Genomic DNA, 27,677 nt, shown 5'->3' on the forward strand with positions numbered 1-27,677 from the left:
GCTATTATCTCTGGGGACCTTGGCAAGCCAGCAACTTTTATAGCCACTTCTCAAGGGGCACTGGTTAGAGTCACACTGCAGGGAGTGATCAGAAATACAGTCCTTGGCTTCATTCACACATGGCCCACCCTGTCTCTGACCTCTGGAGTCAGTCTCAGAGCACAGGCATGGTGATGGGCACAGCAGAGAGACTGGAGCAGTTTCCATGGTGACTGGACTGACTGTAGCAGTGCTAAAGTGAAGATGGCCCTGCAGGATGCAGAAGGAAGGGGTTTGAATTTGCGGATCAGGCCCTGAGCTGGCACATTTTATTCTCATTCACCCTATTCCCCTCCCCCCATCACCTATTAGAGTCATCTTTCCTGTCTTACAGATGAAGAAACAGATCAGAGAAGTGAGGCAATGCCCAGTGAGGCTGCTGTTTCTCAGGTCTGTGAACTGAGCACCTCAAATAGGGAGAATAGTGCAGTGGTTGAAGGAATGAATTCTGTGTCCAAAGCATCTGTGTTCAGAGCATGGTCTTGTCATCAATTTTCTGTGTAGCCTCAGGCAATCCCCTTACTCTCTCAGCCTTAGTTTCTTAGCAGTCAAGTCATAGTTGTAGAAATACCGAGAGTATGCTTCTAATGTGCTTGGATCAGTGCCTGCTACACAGTGCGCTCTGAACTCTGAGGTCAAGTTCAAGGTCTGTCTCAGGGGCTCTGGACCAGGCTCAGCTACTCTGCTCTCCCCTTTGGTTCCCTGTGACTCCCTCTTACCCTGGAACATCTGGAAAATGGGCAGAGGGTGATAGTGATCTGGGGAGAACCACTGAATGATGATGATGGGTGGGCCTGGGTCAGATGGGGGTCTACTTCAGGAAGAAGGCCTGGGTACGGGTGCCTCTTCCATGATGCCTATTCTTGCAGGACCCTCCAGATGTGATGGCGAGGACATGGCTGTACTGCCTACTACTTCCTTCCCTTGTTATGTCTGGTGGGTGTCTCCCCTTCCCTGCCAGAGCAGCACGAACCTGAGGACCCTCGGCAGAACCCTCCAGAAGGGAGGGGCTCCCTCATCAGTAAACACCAGCTTTTATGACCCAACCCTCTGGCTGGCTGCCCTGGGGAAGTTTGGGGAGGAATCCAGACCCAGGCGGGTGAGCTGGACTAAAGATTGGCCAGCAGGACTGGTGTGGGTACCCACGGGGCCAGATAGGGGTTCAGTCTTCACAGGGGTGTTCAGATATTTCAGTACTCTTATGTTCCTACAGTGGCAGCCAATGTGGCTCCTACATTCCTATCCAACATGACGGTAGTGACCCTGCCCGAGGACCTACCTGTGGGTGAGTAGCCATCTCCTATGTCCAGATTGGGCCGAGCCCTTACCCACAAGAGGGTCCTGGGGGCTCCCAGGTGGGCTTGCTCCTCATCCTGCAGCTCCAGGGCATGTCATGGGCAAAGGTGATCTGAAGTGAGTTTGTTCCAGAAATTTGTTTTAGCCTCTTCAGCATTTGGGTAAAGGGTCCTCACACAGCATCGCATGATCCAGACTCACATAAGAATGGTCCTCCTGCTTCCCATCTCTTTTTGTCTTTCGGGTTTCCCCAAAGAGAAAGTATCCATTGGTCCCATTATTCCTCTTACACCTCTTACAATGGCTAATTTCCTTCCATCCCTGCTTTTTTTTTTCAAACAGAGAGCAGGCTTAAGGTTCAGAGCCCCTCACCACATCTGGCCAGATGTTAACACCTTCGTTTTGCTCTTGTGGCTTTTGTAGAGTTACCTTGTATCTACAGCAAATAAGATGGGTTTTCCATTTACAGTAGCAATCTAATGCTTGTTTTTAAAATAAATGCATTGACATGAAATAGTAAATTGATTAAAAGAAGGGTCATAAATAATGAGACGTGGATATGGTAAGGATTGTGGCAGTGTACAGGAATGAATGACATTTGGAAACATTGTTTCAGATGAAGCCATAAGGGCTGGATACTACATCCCCAGTGGGTAGGATATGGTGTGGGGAAGCAAAAATGATTGATGACTGTATTCATAAGGATTTAGGGTCAGCTGTGCATAATGACCCAAAACAGAGGTGTTAGCAAGGTTAGGAGTTATTATTCTATGACAAAGTGGTCTGGGGCTGCAAGGCCAGGGCTGTTGAAGGCTCTGTTCCATCAGGATGTTCCTGCTCTGCCTTCCCTAGGGTTTGGCCCTCATCTACATGGTCTAAGGTGGCTCATGTTACACCCCATTCTAACCAGCTGGAGGAGAAAGGGCTCAGGGGGTTCCTCCCTTTCTCATCGGACAAGCTTCAGATTTTCCACGTTACTTCTGCTCACATCTCAATGGCTACAACTTTGTCACATGCTCACACCTAGCTGCAAAGGAACCTGAGAAATGTGGTCTTTATTCTGGTTGGCTATGTGCTGTGCTAAAAATCCAGGGCTCCATGAGTCTGAGAGAAAGGGTGTGTGGATATTGAGGGACATTTTACAGTCAGGAGAATCAGAATTGGGATCCCAGGTAGCTAAAGCTACTAGATGAAGCAAAAGACTGCATCAGAGGTCTACCCAGAATCTATCCTGGGATTCAAAAGCCTGGTTATAGGTACAGGAGGAAAGGATGGGGGATGGGCATTGTAGCCATAAAGGCCACATCTGTTTGGATGTGGTTGCCAGGACAGGAAAGTCTATTAAGTGTTATATTAGCAAAGGTTTAGAGCCCAGGATGAGGAAGGTGATAGTCTCATTCATTACACTCCGAGATGACACAATCTTCCCTGGAGGACTGGACTGAGGTTAAACTATTTAATATTTATGAATGTTCTTTGTAAAACAGAGAAGTAACATATACATAGTAATGATATTTACATATATTTTCATAGTTGTTTGGTCACATTTAAACACACACACAGCTTCAAACAAATGTCACAAATATAATTAACCCAAATGCCGTCAAGATCTCTGTTCTCCAGGGTAACCAATCCTTTAAAGTCTAAATTAAACAGCTTGAGTCCCCATCCCAGTTTCAGAGGCTGCTCTTGTGTATCTTCTTTTAGTGGTTGTGGCTTAACTATTGTTCCTTCCTCCTTCTCCCTGGCCAGCTCCAGCCTTTACTGAAGGTTTGGGGAGAAGGGAGGGGATGATTGCAGGAAGCCACTATTCACTGTCATCAAGGGAATGTGTACTCTGGGTCGGGCTCCCTGCCTCCTGCCTGCCTCCTGCCTGCCTCCTCCCCTCCCCAGCCCGTGACTCCTGCATGCTCTGCCCCTGCAGACTCCCTGGAAGCTACTTACTTTATTGTTGGGAGCAGCACACCTCCCTCCTTTTCAGCCAGACCAGATGAGGATCTTTTGCTCTTTTATAAGCACATGGCTGCTCTAAACCAAAGGATAATTTCCTCCTTCCTGAGATGAAGTCTACAGCTCTCTTGCATTGTGAAAGCATTTCCAGTCAGATTTTTAAAGAAATGTTATTTAGGCTTTTTATTTTGAAGTACAGATTTCCCCCACTATCCAAAAGTAGAGTGTTGCTATGAAACCTTTCCTAAGCTGAAATGGCATTAAGCAAAGAAACAATTATCATTAGTTTATACGGAAATTTTTCTGAGCATTCCCAGACCCCAAATCCAATGCATGTGCAATGTCTTTATTTCATTATCATGATCAAAACACGAAATTATGTTCAGTTTTATACGAGGCATAACACCCTTACCAACTCTCTTAGGCTTTTCTGATGCCTTAGAACACCTCTTACTAATGGATACACAATAAATTGAGATGAGGTGTGGCTGCTCAGACACAGTTCACAGCTGTGGGGCCTGACGCTGAGACGCCGAGTGTGGGTCCCAGGAAGGAGCTCGCGGGGCCTCTGCTGTGGGGTGCGCGCTGCCTCTGCAACGGCTGCTGATAAACCGACGCTGAACGCCATTGTTGCTTTTTGCCTTTTTTTTTCATAAAAGTGAAAATCATCCTCGGATTTCTTTTGGTTAGCAAAAACAGGTACTAATGTAGGTCTTTCATAAAACTGAAGTGGCATAAGGCAAACTTTGGAAAAGCGGGGGATGCTTGTGTGATATATGTACAGAAAAGCACACTGCATTCACACAGAACCACTGCTGGATCAGGACTCAGGCCTCTCTTCTGCCCCTTCTAGTCACTCCCGTCCTTCCTCCCTACACAAAACCAGTGTTCCTGACACTAACACTGCAATAGTTTTTTGTTTGTTTGTTTGTTTTTTGGTACGTGCCCCTGGTGGGAACCGAACCCAGGACTCTCTGGTCTGCAGGCCAACACTCCAACCGCTGAGCCAAAGTTTGGACGGCCAGGGCTGTGCAATAGTTTAATGTTGTCAGATAGACTTTTAAAAAAAATCTAGAATTATAGTATTTTATTTTATTTTATTTATTTATTTTTAAATTAATTAATTTATTTTTGTTACAGATGTTTCTCCTTTTTCCCCCCACTGATTCCTCCCTCACCCTCCCTCCCTGCCCTGTCCCCAGCTTTGTTGTCCATGCCCATTGTTCATGCACACATGCATATAAGTTCTGTGATTTATCTCTCCCCCACGACCACCTCTTCTGAATTATGGTATTTTAAATGTCAAGTTGAGTTTAGTGACAAACATATAATTCTTAATATACAAAGATCTACTCTATGTATTTTATTATTGTAGCTCTTATTGATTTATTTGTTACACTTAATTTTTTTTCAGGCAGATGTTTCAAAAAGCAGTTTCCTCCCCGATACATCTTTCTATGCCCATGGACAAGTGTATACAGATAAAGATTTACACACCTACCACCTCCTGTTTTTTCTTAGATGTAAGGGCCACACCTGCTTGCATTTTGACATTTCTGAATCAGGATATAATTTATAACTGAGCTAATCACTTAACACAGAGTGCCCCCCCTCAAAAAAAGCAGTGATTAAATATTTTTTTTGTTATTGGTTTTAGAGAGAGAGAAAGGGAGAGGGAGAGAGAGATAGAAACATCGATGAGAGAGAACATTGATTGGCCGCATCCTATATGCCCGCCCGTGGGGATCAGGCCCACAACCTGGGCATGTGCCCTGACTGGGAATCGAACCAACGACCTCTTGGTGCATGGGTCAATGCTCAACCACTGAGCCACATAGGCTGGTAAAAGCAGTGATTAAATTGACTGTGTGCACCCCAGGAAACATAATGTAGACTTCGACATCATTTTAGCAGAACATTGGCCAGGTTGTCTTCTTGGAGGAAGGGGGCTTGATGGGGAGGGACAGTGACCACGTTTTCCAAGGAGTTGTTGAAGGAGCTGGGACTGTTTGATCAAAGAAAAGCAGACTTGGGGTGCGCTGCCAAGCCTGTCCCTGAAGGGCTGCCATGGGCAAGAGGAGGTGGGCAGGTTCTCTGAGACCCTCAGACAAGGCGCTGGGCCCCATGGCTGCATGTGACTGTTGTGGAATTTTTGCCTTCGTGGGCCCAGAAAAATATATTAAAATTATATTTTATGACTGCATTGGTGCGAAGACAAAAATCGTGCAGGCTGGACCCATGGGTGGGAGCTCTAGGGAAATACATTTTGAGAAAATGGAGAAAGCCCTTGCTAATGACCAGCTGTCCAACAATGAAAGGGGTGGTTGAGGAGAGAGGAAGTTCTGGTGCTGGAGGTGGATGGGATAAAGGAGATGAGGCTGGGGAGCAGGTATGAGTTTGATGGATCTGTGCTCTCTGGGGATGCAGTGAAAGAGCCAGGGCTCCTGGGAGACCAGGAGCAGATGCTCACTTAAGAAGAGTGTCCTGGCAGGTTCTGGGCAAGCTCCCAGGGTGAAGGGAAGACTTAGAAAAGACCCAGGCACCTCCAGAGGATCTTCAGCAGCCCCCCACCCTAGGATGCATTTAGCTGTTGCAGCTAGATGCCTTGACTCCAACCATCTTTGGTCTTGTCTCAAGGAATTCCAGGAGGGCAGGTCCTGAGACTGGGCCAGGGAAGGGGAGATGACTGGGTAATAGCCCATTCTACTGAGTCCAGTGCCGTTGGGGTCATTCCCCCAAAGGAGAGCAGGATTCTGTGATCAAAAGGCCTGTAATTGGGTGCTGAGTAATAACCACCAAACTTGATGCCCATGACCACAAGAGTCGAAGCCTTGGGTGCAGAGAAATTGGCCCCCTAGCCCAGCCTTGTGGGCAGCTTGGCCAGTCATGCAAGAGGTGGCTATGGATCCTGGACATTCCCTGTGCCGTCCCCAGGTTCTGAGGCCTTCTGGTTGGTAGCCGAGGACCCGGACCAGGACCCTCTGACCTATGGGATTACTGGCCCCAAAGCCTACTTCTTCAATGTCATCAACACTACTGGGGAAGTGAGGCTGGCCAGCCCTCTAGACTATGAGGTAAAAGGCAGTGGCCCCTGAAGGGGAAGGCCCGTGAAGGGGGCAGGGAGACAAGGAGGGCCCTGGGAGCTAGGGTCCCAGTGGTGGGTGCCTTGGCTGTGCTCTCACCTTGAGTCAGTGCTAACCTTGGGTCCATTCTCTCCTCTTGCTGCAGACAGACTACTGGTTCACAGTTACCATCTCCGTGAGCGACGGTCACAACGATCCAGTGAGTTGGCATGGGGTATGGATGGGCAGGTGGTCCAGGGATCAGAGATCAGGGGACTGGGGCTCACTCCTGACTGTGCCCCCTGCCTTAAACAAGCAGAGAGATCCCCAGTTAACAAAAAGAATTGAATGTTTATTATTATTATTTTTTATCCTCACCTGAGTACATTTTTGCATTTATTTTCAGACAGAGCAGGAGGGAGAGAGGGAGGAAGAGAGAGAGAGAAACATTGATGTGAGAGAGACACATTGACTGGCCGCCACCGGCATGACCCCAACCAGGGCCGGGAACGAACCGTAACCAAGGCACGTGCCCCTAGCAGGAACCGAACCCAGGACTCTCTGGTCTGCGGGCCAACATCCTAACTGCTGAGCCAAACCAGCCAGAGCTTGAATATTTATTTTTATGAAAAGCATATTTGTCTATGTTATGCAATATTACAAATATTTTATATTTATTATTCATTTATTTTAATTATATTAAACATTGTTTATATTATAAACATAACTAATTATATTATTAATTAATGTACATATTAATAAAAAAACAAATACCAAATACCTCCTTACCCAATTCCTCTGAGATGATCACCTTCAACTCCTTTGGTTTAATGTGTTCGTATTGATGCTCATATTTCTAAATGCCACAGTGTTGTGTGTCTGTGACAGTTGAGGATTTGCCTTTATAACATATTCCCCAAACCCCACCCATTTAAAAAAATTATTTCAATGACTTGGATATTTATGAATACATTCTTTTTATAAACATCTCAAAAACTGCAGATAAAGGTCAAGTCCCTCAGCCAACCCTCCCAGCCCACCCCCACCTAAAGTGTCCACCATCACTGTGTTCTTTCATACTGACCCCCAAGTGTTCACGTACATATGTGCATCCACAGAAGAAAGGTGGTTTTTTGTGCATTTTCTGAAACCCACGTGGGATCCCACTGTCTTGAACTACCTTGCCCACTAAACTATCAGCTTTGGAGCCCATTGCGTGGTCTGTGCTCGAGTCCTCATCTCTTTACTGTCTCTATGGAGTAGAGAGACTTACAACATGGAGACCAAACATGGTGCTTTAGCTGGTCTGTTCTGACAGACATTAAGGTTGTCTACAGCTTTACATGATGGCAAACAACGCTAAAATGAATATTCTTGTAATAGACACATTTTAGACTTTTTAAAAGTGACCTAATGATGTCTGCAATTTACACTCAAATGGTTTAGTAAAAATGAAGAGAGAGAGAAATCAAACAATGGGCAAACCTGGATGAAGGGTATGGGGAGTTCTGTGTACTATACTTGCAAATTTTCTGGCATTTAAAATTGTATCAAATAAAAGATTACCCCAAACATTGCCTACCTGAGAAACTGTGTCAACTTGCTCTCTTGTCCCGATACTCCTCACTTTGTTTTCTCAGGAGCCCACATTTTTTCAGCTTACCTGGGCTTTTTTTCTCCTCACAGGTGCAGAAGGAATTTCAGGTGATTGTGGAAGACAGAAATGACAACGCACCTGTTTTCCAGAACACCGGTTTCTCCACCAACATCGATGAGGTAACATCTGCCTTAACAGGCTATATGTGTGGGAGACAGGTATCCTAGAGGCTCTTCTCAGAGTGGGAAAAACCAGAGACAGCCAACAGGGCATCCAAGAGTGGGAAGGGCATCTGCTAGGAGTGAGTGGCTGCAGGAGCCAAGTCTATAGGGTGGATGCAGCCCCATGAACAATAGGTACAGCAGCATTTGGTAATTAATCAGACTGAATTGGAATTCTTTCAATTATAAAAAGAAAAACAGGAGTTGAGGTTTTTTTGTTTGTTTGTTGTTGTTGTTGTTTTTTTTTAATGTATCTGAAAAATTTAGAGGCACATCTAGATTCAAGCATATATGGATCCAGGTTAGTCAAACCATACCATCAGGAAGAGATTTCTCTCTACCTCTTGGCTCTGCTTCTCTTTTTGCCTCCACCTGAGGGTAGGGAGCAATTCTTCCTTGTGGTGATAAAAGTGTCCTTAGCAGCTCCAGGGTCACATCCCATCAGCTTTGCAACTTCAACACAGACTGTCTCTTTCTCAGTGGTCCCAACCCAAACCCCAGGGCTGACTCTCATTGGCCCATTTTGGGTCATGTGGGTATGGAATGTTTTGATTGGCTAGGTCTGCATCATAGGCCTTCCCCTCTAGTAAGGGGAAGCAGCCTCATTTGAAATGCATAGGTGGGAAGAGGTTTCCCAGGGGTCCTTGAGCAGCAAACAACACCACTCCTGAATATTCATTACCATGTGGCTTTGAAGATCCATGAGGTTAGGTCTCCATGCAACACCAAACATGAATGAAGATGATGAGGTCCAGACAGGCTCTGAGGGAGCACCAACTACGTGCCAGACGCTCTCCTCGGTGCTGAAGATATCTGGTGAACAAGACAGACCTGGTTGCCCACCCCCAGTAGTTAGACACTAATAAAGGAAACATTAAATAAGCAGGATTATTTCAAATGGTGTAAAGCTTCATGAAGCTCATAAAACAGGACTACGTGAGAGAAGGTGATTGGGGAGGGGGCTGCTTTAGGTTGAGCAGCCACGAAAGACTTCTCTGAGTAAGTGACATCTGAGCAGAGAACTACATGGCAAGAAGAAGCTGGCTATAGAATGCTCCAGAGAAAGATGCTCCAGGCAGGGGGACAGCAGATGCAAAGGTTCTGAGATGGGAATAAGCATGGAGTGTTCTAGGCATAGCCAGGAAGCCAGTGTGAAAGGAGAGTAGAGAGTGAGGGGGAGGAGAGGTCAGAGAGGTGGGTAGTGGCCTAACCATAGAGGGCAATGAAGACAGCATAGACCGATTCTGAATGGAATGGGGGAACCATTGTGTTTTTAGCACAAGAGCAATGTAGTCTGAGTCACAATTTTCAAGGATTTCTTTGGTCACTATGTGGAAATAGTAAGGATGTGGACAAGAATTGCAAGGCCAGGTCCTAGGCAGCAAAGGCCTGTTAAACGAACCTTCTAGCTCTGCAAGGTGCTTCCTGGAACCTACTACAACTGTAGGCTGTAGAGAGCCTGCAGAGATGTCTGATCAGGGGAGTGACACGTCCTAGGTTCTGGAACCATTACGGAAAATCAGAAGTGAACTCAAGTGGTGGGGAGGCTGCATGGGGAGAGGAGGAGTGGAGTGGGGACTGTTGTTTCTTGCCACTCCAGCTGCCTCCAGAGGCCCAGCCCAGATGGGAAGGAAAAGGGAACATTTGTGGAACATTGGGTTCCAGGCCCTGGATGGTGCTGTCATTATCTTGTGGGACAGTTGGGGACATTGAAGGTCAGAGAGGAAATGTGATACACTCAGGCATGAAGGAGATGGATTGGAACTCACAGGTGATGAGTCCTTTGTTACAGACCCTGCCAGTCGGCTCCCTGGTGTTCTCAGTGCTGGCCATGGACAAAGACACAGGGCCTGCAGGCGTCGTGGTATACTCCATAGAGGAGGTGAGTGCGGGAGTGTGGTCCCACCGCCCCTCACGACCACCAGGGGCAGCCTCTCCCACACAACGGTCAGGGACCTTGAGGGCTTGGTGAAGATGGTGGCTGGTCAGTGGGCCAGCTCAGGTCCTCGAGCCTTCTGGTGGCACCCTTCGGACTTCACTTGGTCCAGAAGCATAAGTAGGGTACCTACTGTGGACAGAACCCTTCTTTCCACCCTCTTGCCCTGGGAACTGTTTGGGTCTTTACTGAATCTGTGTCACACCACCTAGTAGAGGAAATCAAGGCTCAGAGGGGTCCAGGTTCTTGTTCAAGTTCACGCAGACCATAGGGGTGTGATCCCAGTTCTCATGAAGATAGATTTGCTGGTTGTAGCTCCTGTGTATGAGTGCCCACTACCTGCCTGGCACATATCTTAGCTTGTCTGACCCTCTTTTTTAACCCACTGAGGCAAATATCTGAGCCCACATCCCAGAAGGAGCCAAGGCTCAGAAACTGAGGCTCAGAGAAGTTAAGTGACCTAGACAGTTGAAGGGCTGGTCAATGTATTCAACTGCAGGTCTCTCAGAGCAGGGCTTTCAGAGCTTGGCCTGATTGAGCTCTGCCTTAGGTCATCCCAAGCACTGAAGACAGCAAGTACCTCTTCAGAATCCTGTCCAATGGCTCCATCATTCTCAATGGCAGCCTCAGCTACAACAACAAGAGTGCCTTCTATCAGCTGAAGCTGAAGGCCTGTGTGAGTGGGGATGTAGGCACAGGTGGGGGCTGGGGTACTGGGACTGTGACCCCTTGATTATTGCGGGGCCTGTCTCTTCACAGGACTCAGGAGGCATGTACAACAAGAGCTTCATCATCCAGTGTTCCCCATCTGTCTTCCTGTCCATCTCTGTGGTCGACAAGCCAGACCTGGACCCTCAGTTTGTCAGGGAGTTGTACACGGCCTCTGTGGCTGAAGATGTACCCGAGGTGTGCCAGGGACCCAGGATGGGGTCTGGGTGGAGATGAGAGATGGAGAAAGGGTCTGGGCCACTGATCATGCCTTCTTGCAGGGAACCTCAGTGCTGAAGGTGGAAGCTGTGGATAGAGACAAAGGCATCAATGACAGGGTGACCTACATCATCTCCAGTGAGAACAAGGGTGGCTCCAGGCTGGGGATGGGGTAAAAGAAGGGGTAGGGGTTCATCAAAACCACTGGAAGCAGCTAATCCTGCTGCCTCTTGCCAGACTCCACAAGACCTGGCTGGTTTGACATTGGGCCAGATGGGGTGATCAGGGTCAGTGGTTCCCTGGACCGTGAGCAGCTGTTGGAGGAGGATGAGGAGGTGCAGGTACAGGTCACGGTGAGTGAAGGATTCATCACCCCCATTCTACCACCCCTCCCTAACCTCTGACCTTTGAACTCAGCTCTCTCTGAGCAATGGTTTTCTGACCTCTGACCTCTGATCTGCTCTCAGGCCACGGAGGTGAACCTCAACATCTATGGGCAGGAGGCCAAGGTGAGCATATGGGTCACACTGAGGGTGACAGACATCAATGACCACAAACCTGAGTTTTTCAACTGCAGTCTCCCAAACTGCATCTTCACACCCCAAGAAGCCCAAGTCAACTTCACTGGCTCTGTGGATGAGCACTCTTCCACCCGCATCCCCATCGATGACCTCACCATGGTGGTCTACGACCCAGACAAGGCAAGTGCACCCAGATGACGGGCGGCATGGGCAGAGGGGACCATGAGAGATGGCTGGGGGAGGGAGGTACAGAGTAACTTGTAGAGCCAAAGTACCCCAGTGCGTGGTGGGGGTGAGTGATAGATGATGGTGGTGTCAATCATATGAGTTGTGGTGAAAATCAGAATTGTTTGGTGATATTTGGAAATGTTGGGGGATAGTACGCTGGTGGGTAGTCTTGTGCTCAAGGCAATGCTAGGTATTGGTGAACAAAAAGGTAATTGAATGGAGGTTGGTAGTATTGAGGAGAGGGTGGGGATGGGGGTTGAAGTTGATGTGTGTTGTGATAGTACTGGATATTTGGGGATGTATGCAGTATTGAGCATAGAGTGGTCTGATGAGTGTTAAGTTGCAGGGTGTTCTTCAGTGAAGGGTGATACTGAGTAGTGGGGGACTTGGGTGGTACTGAGTGATAAATAGCTATGGATAATGTTTGGTTGTATTTGGTGGTATTGAGTTGGTACAAGATGTGGAATGGAGGGTAATATTGGATGGTGGTAGCTGGGTGGATGTGTTGAGTTGGTGGTGGTTGGCATTTAGTGGAGTGGAGGGAGTGTGAGTAATGGGATGATGCTGGGTATTGGTTGTGTTGGTTTTGGTATGGGTGGTGGAGGTGAATGGTGGCTGGTATGGAAGGCTCAGTGCAATGCTTCATGGGATTGGTGTGTGTCTGGGCTCCATCTCTGGGGCCCACAGAGCCTATGGAAGTCTTCTGATGAACCTACATTTCCAAGGACTAGTGACCAGCCCAGTCTCCAAGGGCCCTCATGCCTCAGTTTTTTGAGAGCCTCTCTCTCATGGGACCTCAGTGGGCAGGGTTTCCTAAGGCAGAAACGTGAAGCCAGGACTTGGGGAAAGGTGTGAGTGGTTGTGTTGCGAGGGGTGGGGTCCTTACTATACAGCCCACCCCTACAGGGCAGCAATGGCACCTTCCTGCTGTCCCTGGGGGGCCCTGATGCTGCAGCCTTCAGCATCTCCCCTGAGAAGGCAGCAGGCTCAGCTGACGTGCAGGTGTTGGTGAGGGACCCATTGCTGGTGGACTATGAGAAGCAGACGGTGATGCTTGTGCAGGTGAGGGCTGTTCTGGGGCACTGGGGAGCCCAGGCCATGGGGCGCTCTGGTCCCAATGCTGCTGCCTCCTTTCCTGTCCTCAGGTTGTGGCCACTGACTCAGTCAGTAGGAACTTCTCCATTGCCTTGGTGACCATCCACCTTAGAGACATTAATGACCATAGACCTACATTCCCTCAGAGTGTGTACAACCTCAGTGTCTTTGAGCACAGTGAAGTTGGCTTTGTGGTGACCAACAGCATTCATGTAAGTGAGGGGGGACAGGGCTGGGCCAAGGCTGTGAGACACAGAGGACAGACCCGGGACGGTGGCCCTGCCCAAGTCTCCATATCAGCTGATGCCTTTGGGTCTCTGCAAGTGTGAATGTATGTGTGAGTATGTGTGGTGCGTGTTTGTGTGGGGGTGTCTAGTGTGAATCTGTGTTGGGGGTTCTCCCTTCGTGTCAGGAAGCAGGAAGCCCAATTCCCATCAAGTGTGTAATTGGCAGTGAGTGCCATCACTCCTGAACATTGTGCCATCATCTCTCTTTCTGCCTCACAGGCCTTTGACCCAGACACGGGTGAGGGGGGCCGCATCACCTACAGCCTGCTTCCAGGGAATGGGTAAGGGGTCAGGGTGGGCAGGGGCTGTGCAGGGCAGCCAAATAAAATATAAGACACTCAGTTACATTGCAATTTCAGATAAGCAATGGATAATTTTTTTAGTATAAATAGGCTGCAAATATTCCATGAGATGTGGTACAATATTTTTTGTTGCTTAGTTGAACTTCAAATTTAAGTGGGCATCCTATCTTTTTATTTGCTCAATCTGGCCACCCTGCACAGGGCAGATATCTTTAAGGTGGATCCAGACTCAGGGATCGTGACGGTGGCAAACAAGGAGCTGCTGGACCGGGAGAAGCAGGCCGTGTACTACCTCACGCTGCAGGCCACTGACGGCGGGAACCTGTCGTCCTCCACCACACTGCAGATCCACCTGCTGGACATCAATGACAACAAGCCAGTGATCAGTGGCTCCTACAACATCTTTGTCCAGGAGGAGGAGGGCAATGTCTCTGTGACCATCCAGGTACAAGCCAGCCTGGACCTGGTGGGTGGGACAGGGGAAAGTGCACCAAGCCTGGCTTTGGGGTCATGCAGGCCTTTGGCTGGCATCGGGCTTTGTTGTGTGGCCATGAGGAAATTACTCAGCTTCTCTGGGCCTCTGTTTCCCCTTCAGAATATAAGGGCAATCATACTTATTCCCAAGGTCACTAGGGGATAATGAGATAATGTATGTAGAGTGCTTGGCACAAAGCCTGGAACAGAGTAAGCCCTCAAAAATATATTGTTCTTTTTTATTCAGGCCCCTGACTTATTCCAAAAAGGATTTGAGGAGGCTTAGATTAAGAAATAAGATACAAGTGTGGAAGGAATAAAGAGAGAAAATATGAATGTTATTGTTAAAGGGCACAAAGGTAGATCTAGAACCCAGAACCACACAGTTACTAGGAGTGGGCTGAAAATTCAGTTCTGAGCTTCCTAATGGCCAAAGCAAAAAAGGAAATGAGATCAATGGCTGGGTTCATTGAATCTATGAGATAAAATACTGGCCCTAGAGAAACACCTAAGGGAGGCTTCTCCCCTGAGCCATCTGAAAGGGGGTCTTGTGAGAAGTGGGTAACCAGGTCATAATAATAACACACGTGGCCATGGAGCCCTCCCATCTTTCTGGGGCTTTGTGGTTTCCAAAGCATGTTCCCATCCCTGATCTCCTGACCCACATGTGAAACAGATGCTCTAATGGTCCCCATTTCACAGAAGAAGAAAACCGAGGCTTAAGGAGATTAGGTGACTTTTTTGTTGTTGTTGCATAGCCAATAAAAGCAATGCTGGGCTGGAGGTCAGACATCTTTGCCCTGAAACCTGAGCCTTTTTTCCCTGTTCCTCGATGCTTCTCACTCTGGTCTGTGAGCTCCTTGGGCAGAAGCATGTCAGATCTGCTGCTGTAACCATGATGCTTAGTGTGAACCCGGAGAAGCACTTGGTGCAGTAGCTGGCCTGAGTTCAGAGTGTTGAGGGATGAATAGATGGAGTCAGGCTTTGGGAAAAATCATCTCTGGTTGCCTACACAGGAGGTATTTAATAAATAAGATTCTAACGGAATTGAAATGAAAGAGCTGAAGATGGAGGCTGGGAAGGGAGAAAGGGGAAAGAATTGGTTCCAAGTCAGAGTAGCCCAATTCTGGATTCAAAACCACATTTGTTGAGCACCTACTAAGCACCAGGACCTTAGCTGGACCCCAGATTTTCTGAGGTTAATCAACAGTAATTCTGCCCTCAGGTGACTGACTCTCAGTTAAAGGAAGGTACTGGACAGTAACCCAAAGGTGTCACTTATGCTATGTTGAAGGTAACACAGGGATCATGGAGGCCCAGGGGAGGCATCAGCCTGGCCTGGAGTCAGGCAGCAAAGGTGTAAAGGGCATTCAAGGTGAGGGGACAGCATGTACAAAGGCCCAGTGGCAGGGAAGAACCTGTAGTACTTTATGTGCTGGATCACCCCAAAGGCAAGTCAAGCATGTGTTCAGAACCCTAGCAGGACAGGATCATACAGTCATTGTGAGAAAATCAGAATCTTGTTGATTTCACACTTATTTTGTGTATTTTTTAAAACTTTGAATGTCTATAATATACTTTCCTCATAACTCCCTCCCCACTAGATTATCAGCGCTATAAGGGAACTGTCTTGATCCTGGCTATATTCCTAGTGCCTAGAACAGTGTCAGCATCTTGTAGGTACACAGTAGACACTTGTGAGATGAATGAATGACTGTCTCAGAAGCTCTTGCAAGCTTGATCTGATCCTTTTAGATAGGAAACAGGCTGGGAGATTGTCCAGCATCCCATTGGCTTCAGACCCAATCACTGCCCTCATGGGCCAGCGCTGGAGGGGAGGTCAGGCTGCAGAGGTGAGACGGGGGGACTGGGCAGTACCTGAGAGCTGATGTCCAGTGCTGCTTATCTGTACAGGCTCATGATGACGACCAGCCAGGCACCAACAACAGCCGTCTGTACTTCAGCCTGCTGCCCAGTCCATACCGCCACAACTTCTCAGTGGACCCTGACACAGGGCTTCTCAGAAACATGGGGCCCCTGGACAGAGAGGCCATCGACCCTGCCCTGGAGGGCCGAATTGTGCTGACTGTGCGTGTGGCTGATTGTGGCGTGCCTGTCCTCAGCACTGAGGTCAACGTCACCATCACTGTGGAGGTAAGGCCTGGCTCAGCCAGGGGCAGGGGGTCAGGATGGGCCCTATATCGGGGAGCTCCCAAACAGATTGCCAGCTCCCCCCAGCTTGAGTACATTTCTGCCCTTTGTGGTATGGTGGGTCAGAGAGTTCTGGAACCAGTCTGATGGGTTAGAATCCTGGCTCCCTGGCTGTGTGGCTCTAGGCAATTACTCAAGCTCTCTGTGCCCTAAAGTTCCTCATCTGTAAAATGGGGCTGAAACTAGCATAAAGTGAGTTAACAAATCAAAGTGTTTTGAAGAGTGCTTGACCCATAGAAGGCACTCAGTAAATATTAACTCTAATTATCATTAACAAATCTACCTGAATCCCTCCTATTTCCCACCACCATTGAAGGGCAAAGAGAAGGGGTGAAAGTCATCATTTATAATGTCTAAAGCACACCTGCCCCTGCAAGGTAGCAATGGTTATTGCCATTTTATTGATCAAGAAAACGAGGCACCCAGAGATAGAGTAGCTTGCCCAGGGCCTCAGAATGGGATTTTGAACCCAGTCTGTCTGGCACTAGGGCTGCTCCCAGCCCACAAGTCATTTTCCTGATGAAGACATTGAGGCCCAGAGAGGACAAAGTCACACGAGAGGCAGAGGTGGAGCCGGATTTGACTCACAGCTGTGCTCTTAGCCACTCCTGCGAGTTAGGAAGGCCTCGAGAAGGCGGCTGGCCATGTGCATTGAGCCAGTCACACCGTTTTTAGGAAATCACCGTCGGAACATATATCTAGTTAAGGCAGGAGGTGGGGCTTTGTTTTAAAAAAAATTTTTTTCGCCCTGGCCGTTTTGGCTCAGCGGTTAGAGCGTCGGCCTGCGGTCCAGGGAGACCCTGGTTTGGTTCCCGCTAAGGGCACGTACCTCGGTTGCAGTTTGTCCCTGGCTCTGGCTGGTCGTGCGGGTGGCAGCCACTCGATGTGTCCCTTTCATGTCAATGTTTCTCTCTCTCTCTTCCTCCCACTCTATTTGAACAAAAAAATATAAAAATGTCCTCAGGTGAGGATAAAAAAAAATTAAAAAAAATTTTTTTCCCCTTTTTTACTGGTTTTACAGAGAGAGGAAATGAAAGGGAGAGAGAGACAGAAACATCCATGAGAGGGAACAATGATTGGCCTCCTCCTGCATGCCCTCCACTGGGGATTGGGCCTACAACCTGGGCGTGTGCCCTGACCACCGGGAATCAAACCAGCGACTTCTTGGTGCACGGGTCGACGCTCAACCACTGAGCCACACCGGTCGGACAAGGCTTTGTTTTTAAAGATGTCTATTCTATCGTTGTTTAGAAAAAGCTGAAAGTGCCCTGGCTAGTTTGGCTTAGCTGTTAAAGCATCGGCCTCTGGACCAAAGAGTCACGGGTCCGATTCTGATCAAGGGCACATACCTTGGTTGCAGTTCGATACCCAGCCCTGGTCGGGGTCCTGCGGGAAGGTGACCAGTTGATGATGTGTCTCTCTCATATAGATGTTTCTCTCTCTCTCTCTCTCTCTCTCTCCCCCCCTCCCTCCTTCCCTCCCTCCCTCCGTATCTCCCTCCCTCCCACTCTACCTGAAAAATCAGTGGAAAAATATCCTCAGGTGAGGATTAAAAAAAGAAAAAGCTGAAAGCAAATGCACATGTCTGTAGGCTGCCTAGGGGAGGGCTGGAAAGCCAAGGGCACCCCCAGCACACCCCAGTGTCGAGGTGAAAGTAGCAGGCGGAGTTGGCTGTATGCTTCGACAACGTGGCCATGCTGTGTATGGGGTGGCCAGGGCTGGAGAGGGAGGGCGAGAACAGAAGACAGTGAGCACAGGAGGGCAGGACCGGGTTTCAGTCCTGCCTCAGTACAGAGGAATGTCAAGTGTTGTGGGCTCGGCTGAGGGCAGGAGAGACAGGAGGAAAGAGGGAACCAGGGAAAGCTCTGGCTGCAGGGCCTTTGTGGAAACAGTGGTGTTGATGCCAACACAATAAATCAGAGATGGGAGTCAAACACAGATGGGGACTCGGAACCATCCTTCCAGAAGACAGGATCTAAGACAGCTCTGAGCTGTGGTCAGAGAAGCAGAGAGGAGGTGGGGATCCCTGAAAGTGTATAATCAACCTCAGAGGTCCCACCACAGGCCTCTGAACCCAGGTGTGAGGCCTGAGCTAGTTCTATCCTCTCAAAGGCTATTTCCTCATCTGTGCAGTAGGCAGTGCTGTCTGAGGCGACCATGTCTGGGCCTCGGGCTGGAGGAAGTGTTGGATTCTCAGACTGGCTCTGGGGAGGCTAAGCTTTGGGGGCTCCTGAAGTCCCTGGACTGAGAACTGCCCCTGTCTGCAGGATATCAATGATAATCTGCCCATCTTCAACCAGTCCCACTACATCTTCCTGGTGAGGGAGAGGGACCCAGGTAAGTCCTCTCTGGGCCAGGCTGGGCATGGGGGCTGGTGCCCAGTGTGGTATATGACCCCTCCCAGGGAGGGAATAAAACACCCGAGGGAGGAGAGAGCAGGAGATGCCTCCAGTGGCCAAGCCAGGGGTCCCTCTGAGCTCTGCCCCTCATCCACAGGCGTGCTGGTGGGCGTAGTGAAGGCCTGGGATGCAGACCAGACAGAAGCTAACAACCGCATCAGCTTCAGCCTCTCAGGGAACGGTGCCAACAACTTCATGCTCCGAAGCTTGGTGCTGGGATTTGGGAGGGCTGAGGGACGCCTCTGGCTGCCCCCAGACGTGAGCCTGGACTATGAGACCCAGGCCTCCTTCAATCTGACAGTGAGTGCTGAGAACCCAGATCCCCAGGGGGCTGAGGCCACAGCAGGAATCTTCGTGCCTGTGGAGGACGTTAACGATGAGCCACCCACACTAAGCCCAGCCTCGCTTCGGGGCATCCGTGTGGCTGAGAATGGCTCGCAGCACGGCCTAGTGGCTGAGGTGGTCGCCTGGGATGTGGATACTGATGCCCAGCTGGAGGTGCAGCTTGTGAACGTCATCTGTACCAAGGCTGGGGCCGACGTAGGCAGCCTGTGCCATGGCTGGTTCTCTGTACTGGCCAATGGCTCTGTACTCATCAATCAGAGTGAGGCCATCGACTATGAGACCTGTGACCTGGTCACACTGGTTGTGCGGGCCTATGACCTCACAACGGACCCCCGCTTCCAGGCCTACAGTGACAATGGTGAGGTGGCCCAGCATGCTTGGCAAGCTACAACATAGGCACCATGGGAAAGAGCCCTGGGCTGGTACCTGCAAGGTCTAGGTCCATATCCTGGCTCCAGCTCTTACCAGCTGTGACACCTTTCCAAGCCTCATTTTTCCCAACTGTCAGGTGGAGTTGAATAGTAGGTTGGCTGTGCACATAAAACAAGAACATGCATGTAAAGTGTTTAGCACAGTGCTTGGCACACAGCAAATATTTAATTGCTATCATTTTGTGAGAGGTGGTGTAAAGGACAGAGCACACTTCAGTGTCAGACATGTACTTGTCTGACCCAAGTAGCAAAATAATAGCTGGCATATACTGAGTTCTTACTTTAGCCAAGGGCTATGCCAGTCATCTGTAAGATTTCTTTATTTCATTCCCACACAACCCATGAGGTGGGTGATCTCTATACAATTTTATAGATGAGGAAACTGAGGCACAGAGCGGGCAGTTCAATAACCTAGCTTACACAGCTGGTAAGTGTCAGTATAATGTGGTTGGGTGACATGTACCTGGGTTGGGTTAAATCCTGGCCCAATGCTCTGGCTGTGTGTCCTTGGATAAGGTGCTTACCCTCTCTGAGGTCTGAGAAGGATAGTTCCTCCCGCAAAGGCCAGAGGAGACTGAGTGGGCATTCCAGGTCAGGAGCAGGGGAGGGGACTGAGCATGGGTGATGCATGGGAGGGAGGCTGCTGGGAGCATGGCTTTCCGGGCGAGGCCTTTGCCCAGAGACCAGAGCCAGCCAACCTTGTTTCTAGGAAACCTCCCCATAACCATCGAGGACATAAATGACAATGCACCCTATTTTCTGCCTGAGAATAAGACTTTTGGTAAGCAGCAACCCTTTCTCTCCCCACCACCAGGACTACCTTTGGGCAACTCCCATAGACCCTCCTGAGGCCCCAGGTGGGCCCTCAGAAAGGCCTCCAATCCTGCCTCTCCCCCAAGGTTCCAACAGGATGGGAGACCTGAGTGTTTACCCCATCTCTTCCCCAACTCATATCGGACCCTGAACCAGGCCCTCCTTGTCTGGGTCTGAGTTTCTCCATCTGTACGATGCGAGATGGATGACCTGCTAACTAGGGGCTCAGGGGCAGTTGTTATGGGAGTTTCTGGTGGTAGAGAGGTTGAGGGTGGGTTTGGGGGGATGAGCTAAGCTCATGGTCAGCACTAGGCCAGATGGGCACTGGCTCTGACCCCACTGACCCCTTCCTATCCACACTTGTAGTGATCATCCCAGAACTTGTGATGCCAGGCCAACAGGTGGCTTTTGTCCGGGTAAGTTCTTGGCTCTAGACTTTGTCAGTCACATTGGCCCAGGAGACACAGGGCCAAGGCCTTGAGGTCTTTGAGCTGCCCCCTCAAATGTTTTAACACTGGAAAGGAAATTTATTGACTTCAACAAAACCCCAGAATGGAAATGAACACCTGCCTAATTGACATGATTAAACTTCATTCATTGTTAAATTAGTATTCATAAAAATTTCATGACCATAAAAACCACTTGCAGGCTAGATTTGTCTCCCTACACTAGGATTCTTGAGTATTATAGAGAAATCAACTGTATGTTAAACAAGTTCCTTGTAGTTAAATAATTTCCAGAGCAACATAATAATTCCTTTATGTATGTATGTATGTATGTATGTTTATTTAAATCCTCACATGAGGATATTTTTTTCCATTGATTTCTAGATAGAGTGTGAGGGAGGGAGAAACATTGATGTGAAAGACACATCGGCTGGTTGCCTCCTGCATGACCCCAACTAGGGCTGGGGATGGAACCTGCAACCTAGTTACGTGCCCTTGACTGGCAATCGAACCCATGACTCTTTGTTCTGAGGGCTGATGCTCTAACCACTGAGAAAACTGGCCAGGGCAAGACTCAATTCTTTATGGTGTTGGATGCAGTTGGGTTTATTAGAGTGGTGGCTATGCCAAGAGGGGTGAGGCCTTCCGTATACTTTGGGGCCTGAGCCAGGCTGGGCCTCTTACCGACCTGGGGAGCCCCCAGGCCTTTCTGGAACTCAGTTTCTCTCCTAGACAAAAAGCTTGCAGTTTCTGGCAGTGACCTCTAACCCAGGGTAGTGTCTGGGTGCCGCTCACTGTGCTCTGAAAAGGGTGTGGGCATAGGAGGTGCCCTGGCCTGCCCCACGTAGAGCTGAGTCTTTGGTAGGACAGGGTCTCTCTTGGAGCCTCAGTTTCTTCCCAGAAAATGGGGATAGTAATTCTCCCTTTCTAGGTTCTTTCAAGCCTTAAACATTCAGTTTTCCAGTCACAGCCAACTGCCTTCCAATGTCATGAGTCTGGTCAAGGCTTTGAATAGTGACATCAGTGGATTCATGGTTCTGTGTGTGAGCTATACTTTTCTTTAAAAGGCACTAGAATGAATAAAAATATTTGTGCCCTCTCCCTCAGTCCTTTCATGGTCCATTAGGGGAATTCATACTCACGCCAGTAAGCACTGAAACGAGGGCTCCCAGGGAAGGAGCCTGGCACACAGTAGGTGCTCAGAAAATCTGAGTGTCCCTGTGCTAGTATGTGTGTGGCAAAGGGGGGGGGGGGCAGGGCAGGAGTCCACATGAAAGGGACTTTGGGTGGTAATCTGTTGGGTTAGGGCCTTGCTGGAACCTGAATTTGTTTAAAGCATTTGCTCAGTTGAAGTGGTCTGTGGAAGGCTGATAGAGATTTTGCAGATCAGTCTTCCAGGTCACCCTTGTCTCAGATTCCTGCTGGGGATGGAAGGGTCCCTGGCCTGGCCCACAGATATTGTCCACTCTTTCTCCCAGGCCAGAGACAATGACTCAGGGAGCAACGGGGACATCCTGTTCTCCATCCTCCAAGTGGATTTCATCACTAAGGATGGGGCCGTGATCCCTTTCCAGGGCTTCTTCAGGGTCTCCACCTCCCCAGAGGCTGCCGTGTTCATTGGCAACATTGAGTAACTTCGGGAAGACCCTGGATTGGGGTGGGGGGAACCCACAGGGGACCTCAAGGCAGTGAGTTCCCCTTTCTTGGAAGTATACAAGTGGGTTCCAGAGGACTCCACCTTGAGTTCCAAGGCTGATTTGTGCCCTCTTACTTTTCATAGGCTAGTGACAAGCCTTGATTCCACTCTCCAAGGTACCTACCAAGTGACAGTCCAGGCCCAGGACAAACCTTCAGTGGGTCCTGCCCAGGAAGCCAAAATCACCCTGAATGTGAGCAATGGGCCCTGCCTCCAGGATCTGGTGCCCTCTGCCAGCCCCCGGGTCCTCTGTGCCTCATCTTCTCCCATGCCCTCCTCCTGTAGATCTTCACTGTGGATCAGAGTTACCGTGTGAGGTTGCAGTTCTCCACGAGCAAGGAGGAGGTGGGCGCCAGCACAAAGGAGATTAAGGCGTAGGTCTGGGGAGCCTGGAAGGGGGCTGTGGGGAAGAACATGGCCTGTGAGCCTGGTCCCTGATAAGACCGGGATGAAATGTCTCTCAACCCTGTCCCAGATTCACTGTATCTTGTTCCTGTCTTTGACCTTATACCTGCACTTCCTTTCTGCATGTCCCCAGAAGCCTATGGTTGGCTGGGCAGGGAAAACCTCAATAGGGCTGTTGTGCACAGTTGACAAGGCTGTGTACCACACAAGGGCACTCCGCTTGCTGAGCTGTAAACCCAACCCCAGAGGAAGGGCTTCCTTGTCGATTTGCACAGAGATGCTACCTGCTTAGCCAGTGGAGCTAATTCACATAATTCCTAAGTCCACTGGCAGAGCCTTGGCCACAGGCCTGGTTTAAGGCCCCTACCCAAAACCCCTATGACATCTGCTCCCTTTGCAGGGCTCTTGCCCAGGCGACCAGGACTACTGTCTACATTGTGGACATTAAGGACATAGAATCCACAGCTCGGTGAGTGCCTGCAGGCCCAGTGGTTGGGGTGAGGAAGAGAAACAGCAGGAGGGGCCTGCTGGGTGATTCTAGACTGTTGTTATCTCTCCACCCCGGCCCCATTCCAGGGCCCGAGGCCGTTCCTACCTTGATGCTTACTTTGTCTTCTCTAATGGATCAGCCCTGACAATTGATGAGCTGAGTGTGTGAGTGGGGCTGCCCTTGGGGTGGGCAGGAGGGTGACTAGGAAGCCTGGGGGATGCCAGTGTCCCTTGGGCCTGAGTGGAGCTTTGTGGATAGGATGATCCGGGATGACCAGGACTCACTGACACAGCTGCTGCAGTTGGGGCTGGTGGTGCTGGTGAGTGACAGCAGGAAGAAAGTAATGGGGGAGTGGGGTGGGGTGGGGTATGTATGTCGACCCCAGAGCCTCCCTCACACTCTTTCTCCAGGGTTCCCAGCAGAGCCAGGAGTCAGACCTGCCCAAGCTGCTCAGTAGTGTCATCATAGGATTGGGAGTGGCTTTGCTGCTGGTTATTGTGATCATGATCATGGCCCTCGTGTGTACCCGGAAGAGGTGCTGTTTCCATCATCCTGTGTCTCCAGCCCCACCTCTCCCATCTGCTCAGCAGCCTTTGGGGCGGGGGCAGGGATGGGAGTAAAAAGAGCTTGGGTTTAGGCGTCAGGTATATCTGTATTCAATCCCCATTGACCTGTTGTGACATCTTGGGTAGGTCACCTCCTCTCCCTGAGTCTTAGTTTTCTCATCTGCAGAATGGGCGTGACATTGGATTCCTCAAAGCCCTCAAGGAAGCAATGTGCATCTCATGCCCAGCAAGATGTCTGGCACATAAAATGCATTTAATAAATGCTGTTTCTTTTTTCTTTTCCAATATATTTGCAGTCAGCAGCCACACTGGGTTTGATTCTAGGCCTTGCCTCTAGTCAACTGTGTGGCCTTTGGCAAACACTTTCCTTTCTCTGGCTATTACTTGTACTCTGCAAAATGGAGTGAATACTCTTACCTGCCAAGGTTGTTGTGAAGTCACATTCCCACGGCCTGCACTGGGCACACAGTAGGTAGTGACCCCTGTCCTGACTTCCCACAGCTACCACCGGAAACTTAGGGCTATAAAGGCTGCCAAGGAGGCCCGGAAAACAGCAGCGGGGGTGATGCCTTCAGCTTCTGCCATCCCTGGGACTAACATGTACACTACTGAGCGGTGAGTGGGGCTCGAAGGATGGGTAAGAGGCCCCATGGGGTGGCTGAGGCACATGGCAGCTGGACTAGGCCTTCTTTTCAGGGCCAATCCCATGCTGAACCTCCCCACCAAGGACCTAGGCTTTGAGTCCCAATCCTCCTCCAGTGACCTGGACCATCTCAGGTGAGTAGTGCTGCTTACAGCCATGCTGGTTGGTGGTTGTAGTGATGGTGCTGGTGGTGGTGGTGATGGTGGTGAAGATGGGAGTGATGATGATGGTAGTGGTGATAGAGGTGGTAGTGGTGATTGTGATGGTGGTAGAGGAGGTGGTGGTGATGGTGGTGGTGGTGATGATGGTGGTGGTGGTGGTGTGCTAGAGAAGGTGGTATAGGCAGTGGTGGTTCCTGACCATAGACAAGGAGGACTGAGCTGGCCAACTAACTGAATTCCATCATCTCCCCCATAGCCTCAACTCCCTGGATGACAACTCTGTGGACCTGGAAAAGAACAAACAGCAAATCAAGGCAAGATGGGGGATGGGTTGTTGTCTGGGGATTTAACTTGGGGTCCTTCTCTGAAGGGATGAGGTTCAGGACAGAGCTGAAGGACCTGCTGCTGACTTGGGCATGTCTGCTCCAGGCCCTGGGACACCTTATGACTTTGGAATGGGGTTCAATCCTTGCTCCTCTATTATTCACTGTGACCCTGGGTGGGTGACTTCTCTCTCTGGTTTTGTTTTATCACCTGTAAATGGGGATCAGAACACCAACCATGTAGGGCTGTTGTGAGGATGAAATAAGAGTGGGTATAAAAGCTACCCGGCAGAAATCAAGTGCTAAGATATCTGGTTCCCTGCCTTTATATCCCTTATATAAGAGCTGACAGGGTGTGTGTTGGGGGGAGAGATCTGGAGGTGAATATAACCTAGCAAAGGAGAGAAGGTAGGCTTAAAGAAACAATAGTACTATCATTTATTTAACAGGTTAGCTGGTTCTATTAGCTCAAGAATTCACACAGCCTGGGCTACTGCTTGGAATCACACGGGGAGCTCTTTAGAAATAGGGGGTCACAGCCCAGGGACTCTGATCCGATGGCTGCGGTGGGCCTGGCATGAACGTGTTGTTAGAGCTCCTGGGATTCTCATGTGCAGGCAGGATTGAGAAGCATGAGAGGGGTGGGTGATGGGTCTTCTTCCTGGAGGGGTGGGGCACCAGAACCGGAAGGAACTACCATCTCTCCTTCCCACTTTGAAAACCACCACTGGAGTAGGAGCTCAAAGGCCCACTGAGCTTTAATAGTCTGCAGTTCTGTGTGTGTATGTCTGGGAAGTTATGTATCCACTGCCCTCTGGGTCCTACCCTCAGCTATGCCATGCCCTCTGAGGGTCCCCATTCTTCCTTCAGTACTTAATTTTCTTTGATGATGCCTTACATGGAAGGACTTGGTCAACCAAAGCCTCTCGTGGGCACTACAATACCAGAATGTTGCATAGGATCCTGGCTGTAACATGGAGGCCTCCAAATGGGACCCCAAGGATGGGGGTCATAGATGGCAATCCAGGCCACCGGGCAATGGGGGAGGTCTCTGGTAAACAGCTCATCTCTGGATGAAGACAGTTTGAGTCGGAAACTCCAATGAACATGTTTGGGGGTAACTGAGGCAGAAGAAAACAGTCTTGCCTGCCAGAGCTGGTGGCCAGACAGGTGGCTCCCAGTTGAGGCCAAGGATGAACCCCAGAAGGGACTGAAGGGGCCCCAGGGGCCTCAGCAATGGGGTTGGACCTGTGGGCTGGGAAAGGTAGAGATCTCTGAATAATCTGGAGAGGGAGGGGGCCAGGTCACTGAGAGCCTTCAAAGCCAGGAGAAGCTAAGACTGTCCAGGGATGGCAGGAGGTCATTATATTTCCGGAAGCTGTCCGAGGTCCCACCCCTCTCCTGTAGCAGTAGGCAGGCCCAGGAGGCCATGAAGCCTTCTTGGGAACTGGCTGTCCCTGTTCTCCCTTGGCTGAGTGGGTAACAGAGTGGAAGGCCGTTTCCCTCAGATTCCTGGTGCCCTGACTCCCCCAAGACCTCTGTGTTCGTGTAGAGGTATGAGAAACCTGAGGGGTCATTCAATCCTACCTTTTAAAGCAACTGAGGCCAGGGAGGGGTGCTGACTTGCCCAAGATCAGAAAGCTTGCAAGGCGAGTGCAGACTAGAACTCAGGTCTTCTGTCTCCAGGGCCAGGTAGCATTTTCCCAGGCTGCATCGTGCCAACACCTCCTGTGGGAGGTAGGTGACAAGGGCTCCAGGGAGCACAGTAATGTTTAGCCTGACCTGGGGCCCCTCAGATGTTCCACTGTTTACCAGGGACCCAAACAGCCCTAATCTGAAAAAGCCCTTGGCGTGACCTAGGGACAGTACTGGTGGTGGGGATCTGCCCTGTGGTGTCTCTGCTGTGGAGTAGCTGAACCTGAGGGCAGGCTGGTCCACTGAAGGGTTCACTTGTGAAGTGTGTGTGATTGTGTGTGTTTGTGTGTGTGTGTTTGCAGCATGTCACTTGGGGAGGGGAAAGAAAAGACAGGGAAATGTGTGAGTGTGCACCACAATGAACAGGGTGAAACTTTGTTGCAACATCTTGCTCTGAGGCCTGCAGAAAATGTCAGATTGAACCAGAGACAGTGTTGTGCTGTGGACAAACTTTAGAGCCAGCAAGACTAGGGGCACAAATCCTGCTCTGCCCCTCCCTAGCCATGAAAGCCCTCCAAGCTTCAGTTTCCACATCTGCAAAATGGGGCACATAATTCCTCCCTCAGGGGATTCCTATGGGTACTTCAGGTAATGGACAGACTGTGCCCCCAGCATGGTGCCTGCTGTGGGGTGCAGGTGGCAGGAAATGTGCTGGACTGGCTTCTTGGTGCAGGATCCAGGGCCTGGCATTATTCAGGACTGGGCAGAACACCAAAGTGCTGCTGTGTCTGTAGATGGGGCAAAGGCCAGAATAGTCCCCCCGTGTTCACCCCTTCACTTGAGCCCATCTATACCTCCAGTGGCCATTGTCACCTCCAGTACACAGCCAGAGAACTGAGACCCCAAGAGGAGCAGGGTGGGACTCCAGCCAAGGAGCCATCTGGTTGTGTGGGCTTGGAGGCCCACCCACTTCCTTAGGGCTTGGAGATATCACCCCATCTTGCCCCTGCCCTTCACACTTCTCCTTCGTCCCCCTACAGAAGGAGCCCCTGCACAGTCCGATGAGGCCACATGCAGAGCCCCTGAGCGTGGTGCTGTCAGGAAGGAAGGCGGACACAGGTGGGCAGCAGCAGGCGCTGTCCTTCACCAACGCTGGCCTGGATACCACGGACCTGTGA

General features: G+C 50.0%; 1 protein-coding gene across 2 annotated transcripts; it reads left to right on the plus strand.

Moving 5' to 3' along the window:
• The first annotated feature begins 923 nt into the window (after positions 1-923).
• Positions 924-27,677, plus strand: CDHR2 (cadherin related family member 2). Of its 2 annotated transcripts, none has more exons than XM_036241028.1 (31): positions 924-975; positions 1,253-1,324; positions 6,220-6,359; positions 6,514-6,567; positions 8,034-8,123; positions 9,958-10,047; positions 10,652-10,777; positions 10,861-11,007; positions 11,091-11,166; positions 11,266-11,381; positions 11,496-11,729; positions 12,684-12,839; positions 12,923-13,084; positions 13,379-13,440; positions 13,663-13,906; positions 15,850-16,089; positions 18,414-18,483; positions 18,643-19,248; positions 20,031-20,102; positions 20,501-20,550; positions 22,059-22,210; positions 22,361-22,469; positions 22,562-22,650; positions 23,082-23,150; positions 23,258-23,335; positions 23,430-23,490; positions 23,582-23,706; positions 24,239-24,352; positions 24,434-24,514; positions 24,798-24,855; positions 27,543-27,677. In XM_036241028.1, the coding sequence occupies exons 1-31, from the start codon at positions 924-926 to the stop codon at positions 27,675-27,677; spliced, it is 3,930 nt and encodes a 1,309-aa protein (XP_036096921.1). The 2 variants fall into 2 exon arrangements, with proteins under 2 accessions (XP_036096921.1, XP_036096922.1); XM_036241029.1 differs by having other exon boundaries at positions 6,514-6,562; positions 8,032-8,123.

The sequence above is a fragment of the Molossus molossus genome, unplaced genomic scaffold (assembly GCF_014108415.1).
Source record: "Molossus molossus isolate mMolMol1 unplaced genomic scaffold, mMolMol1.p scaffold_m16_p_4, whole genome shotgun sequence".
Classification (NCBI taxonomy): Eukaryota; Metazoa; Chordata; class Mammalia; order Chiroptera; family Molossidae; genus Molossus; species Molossus molossus.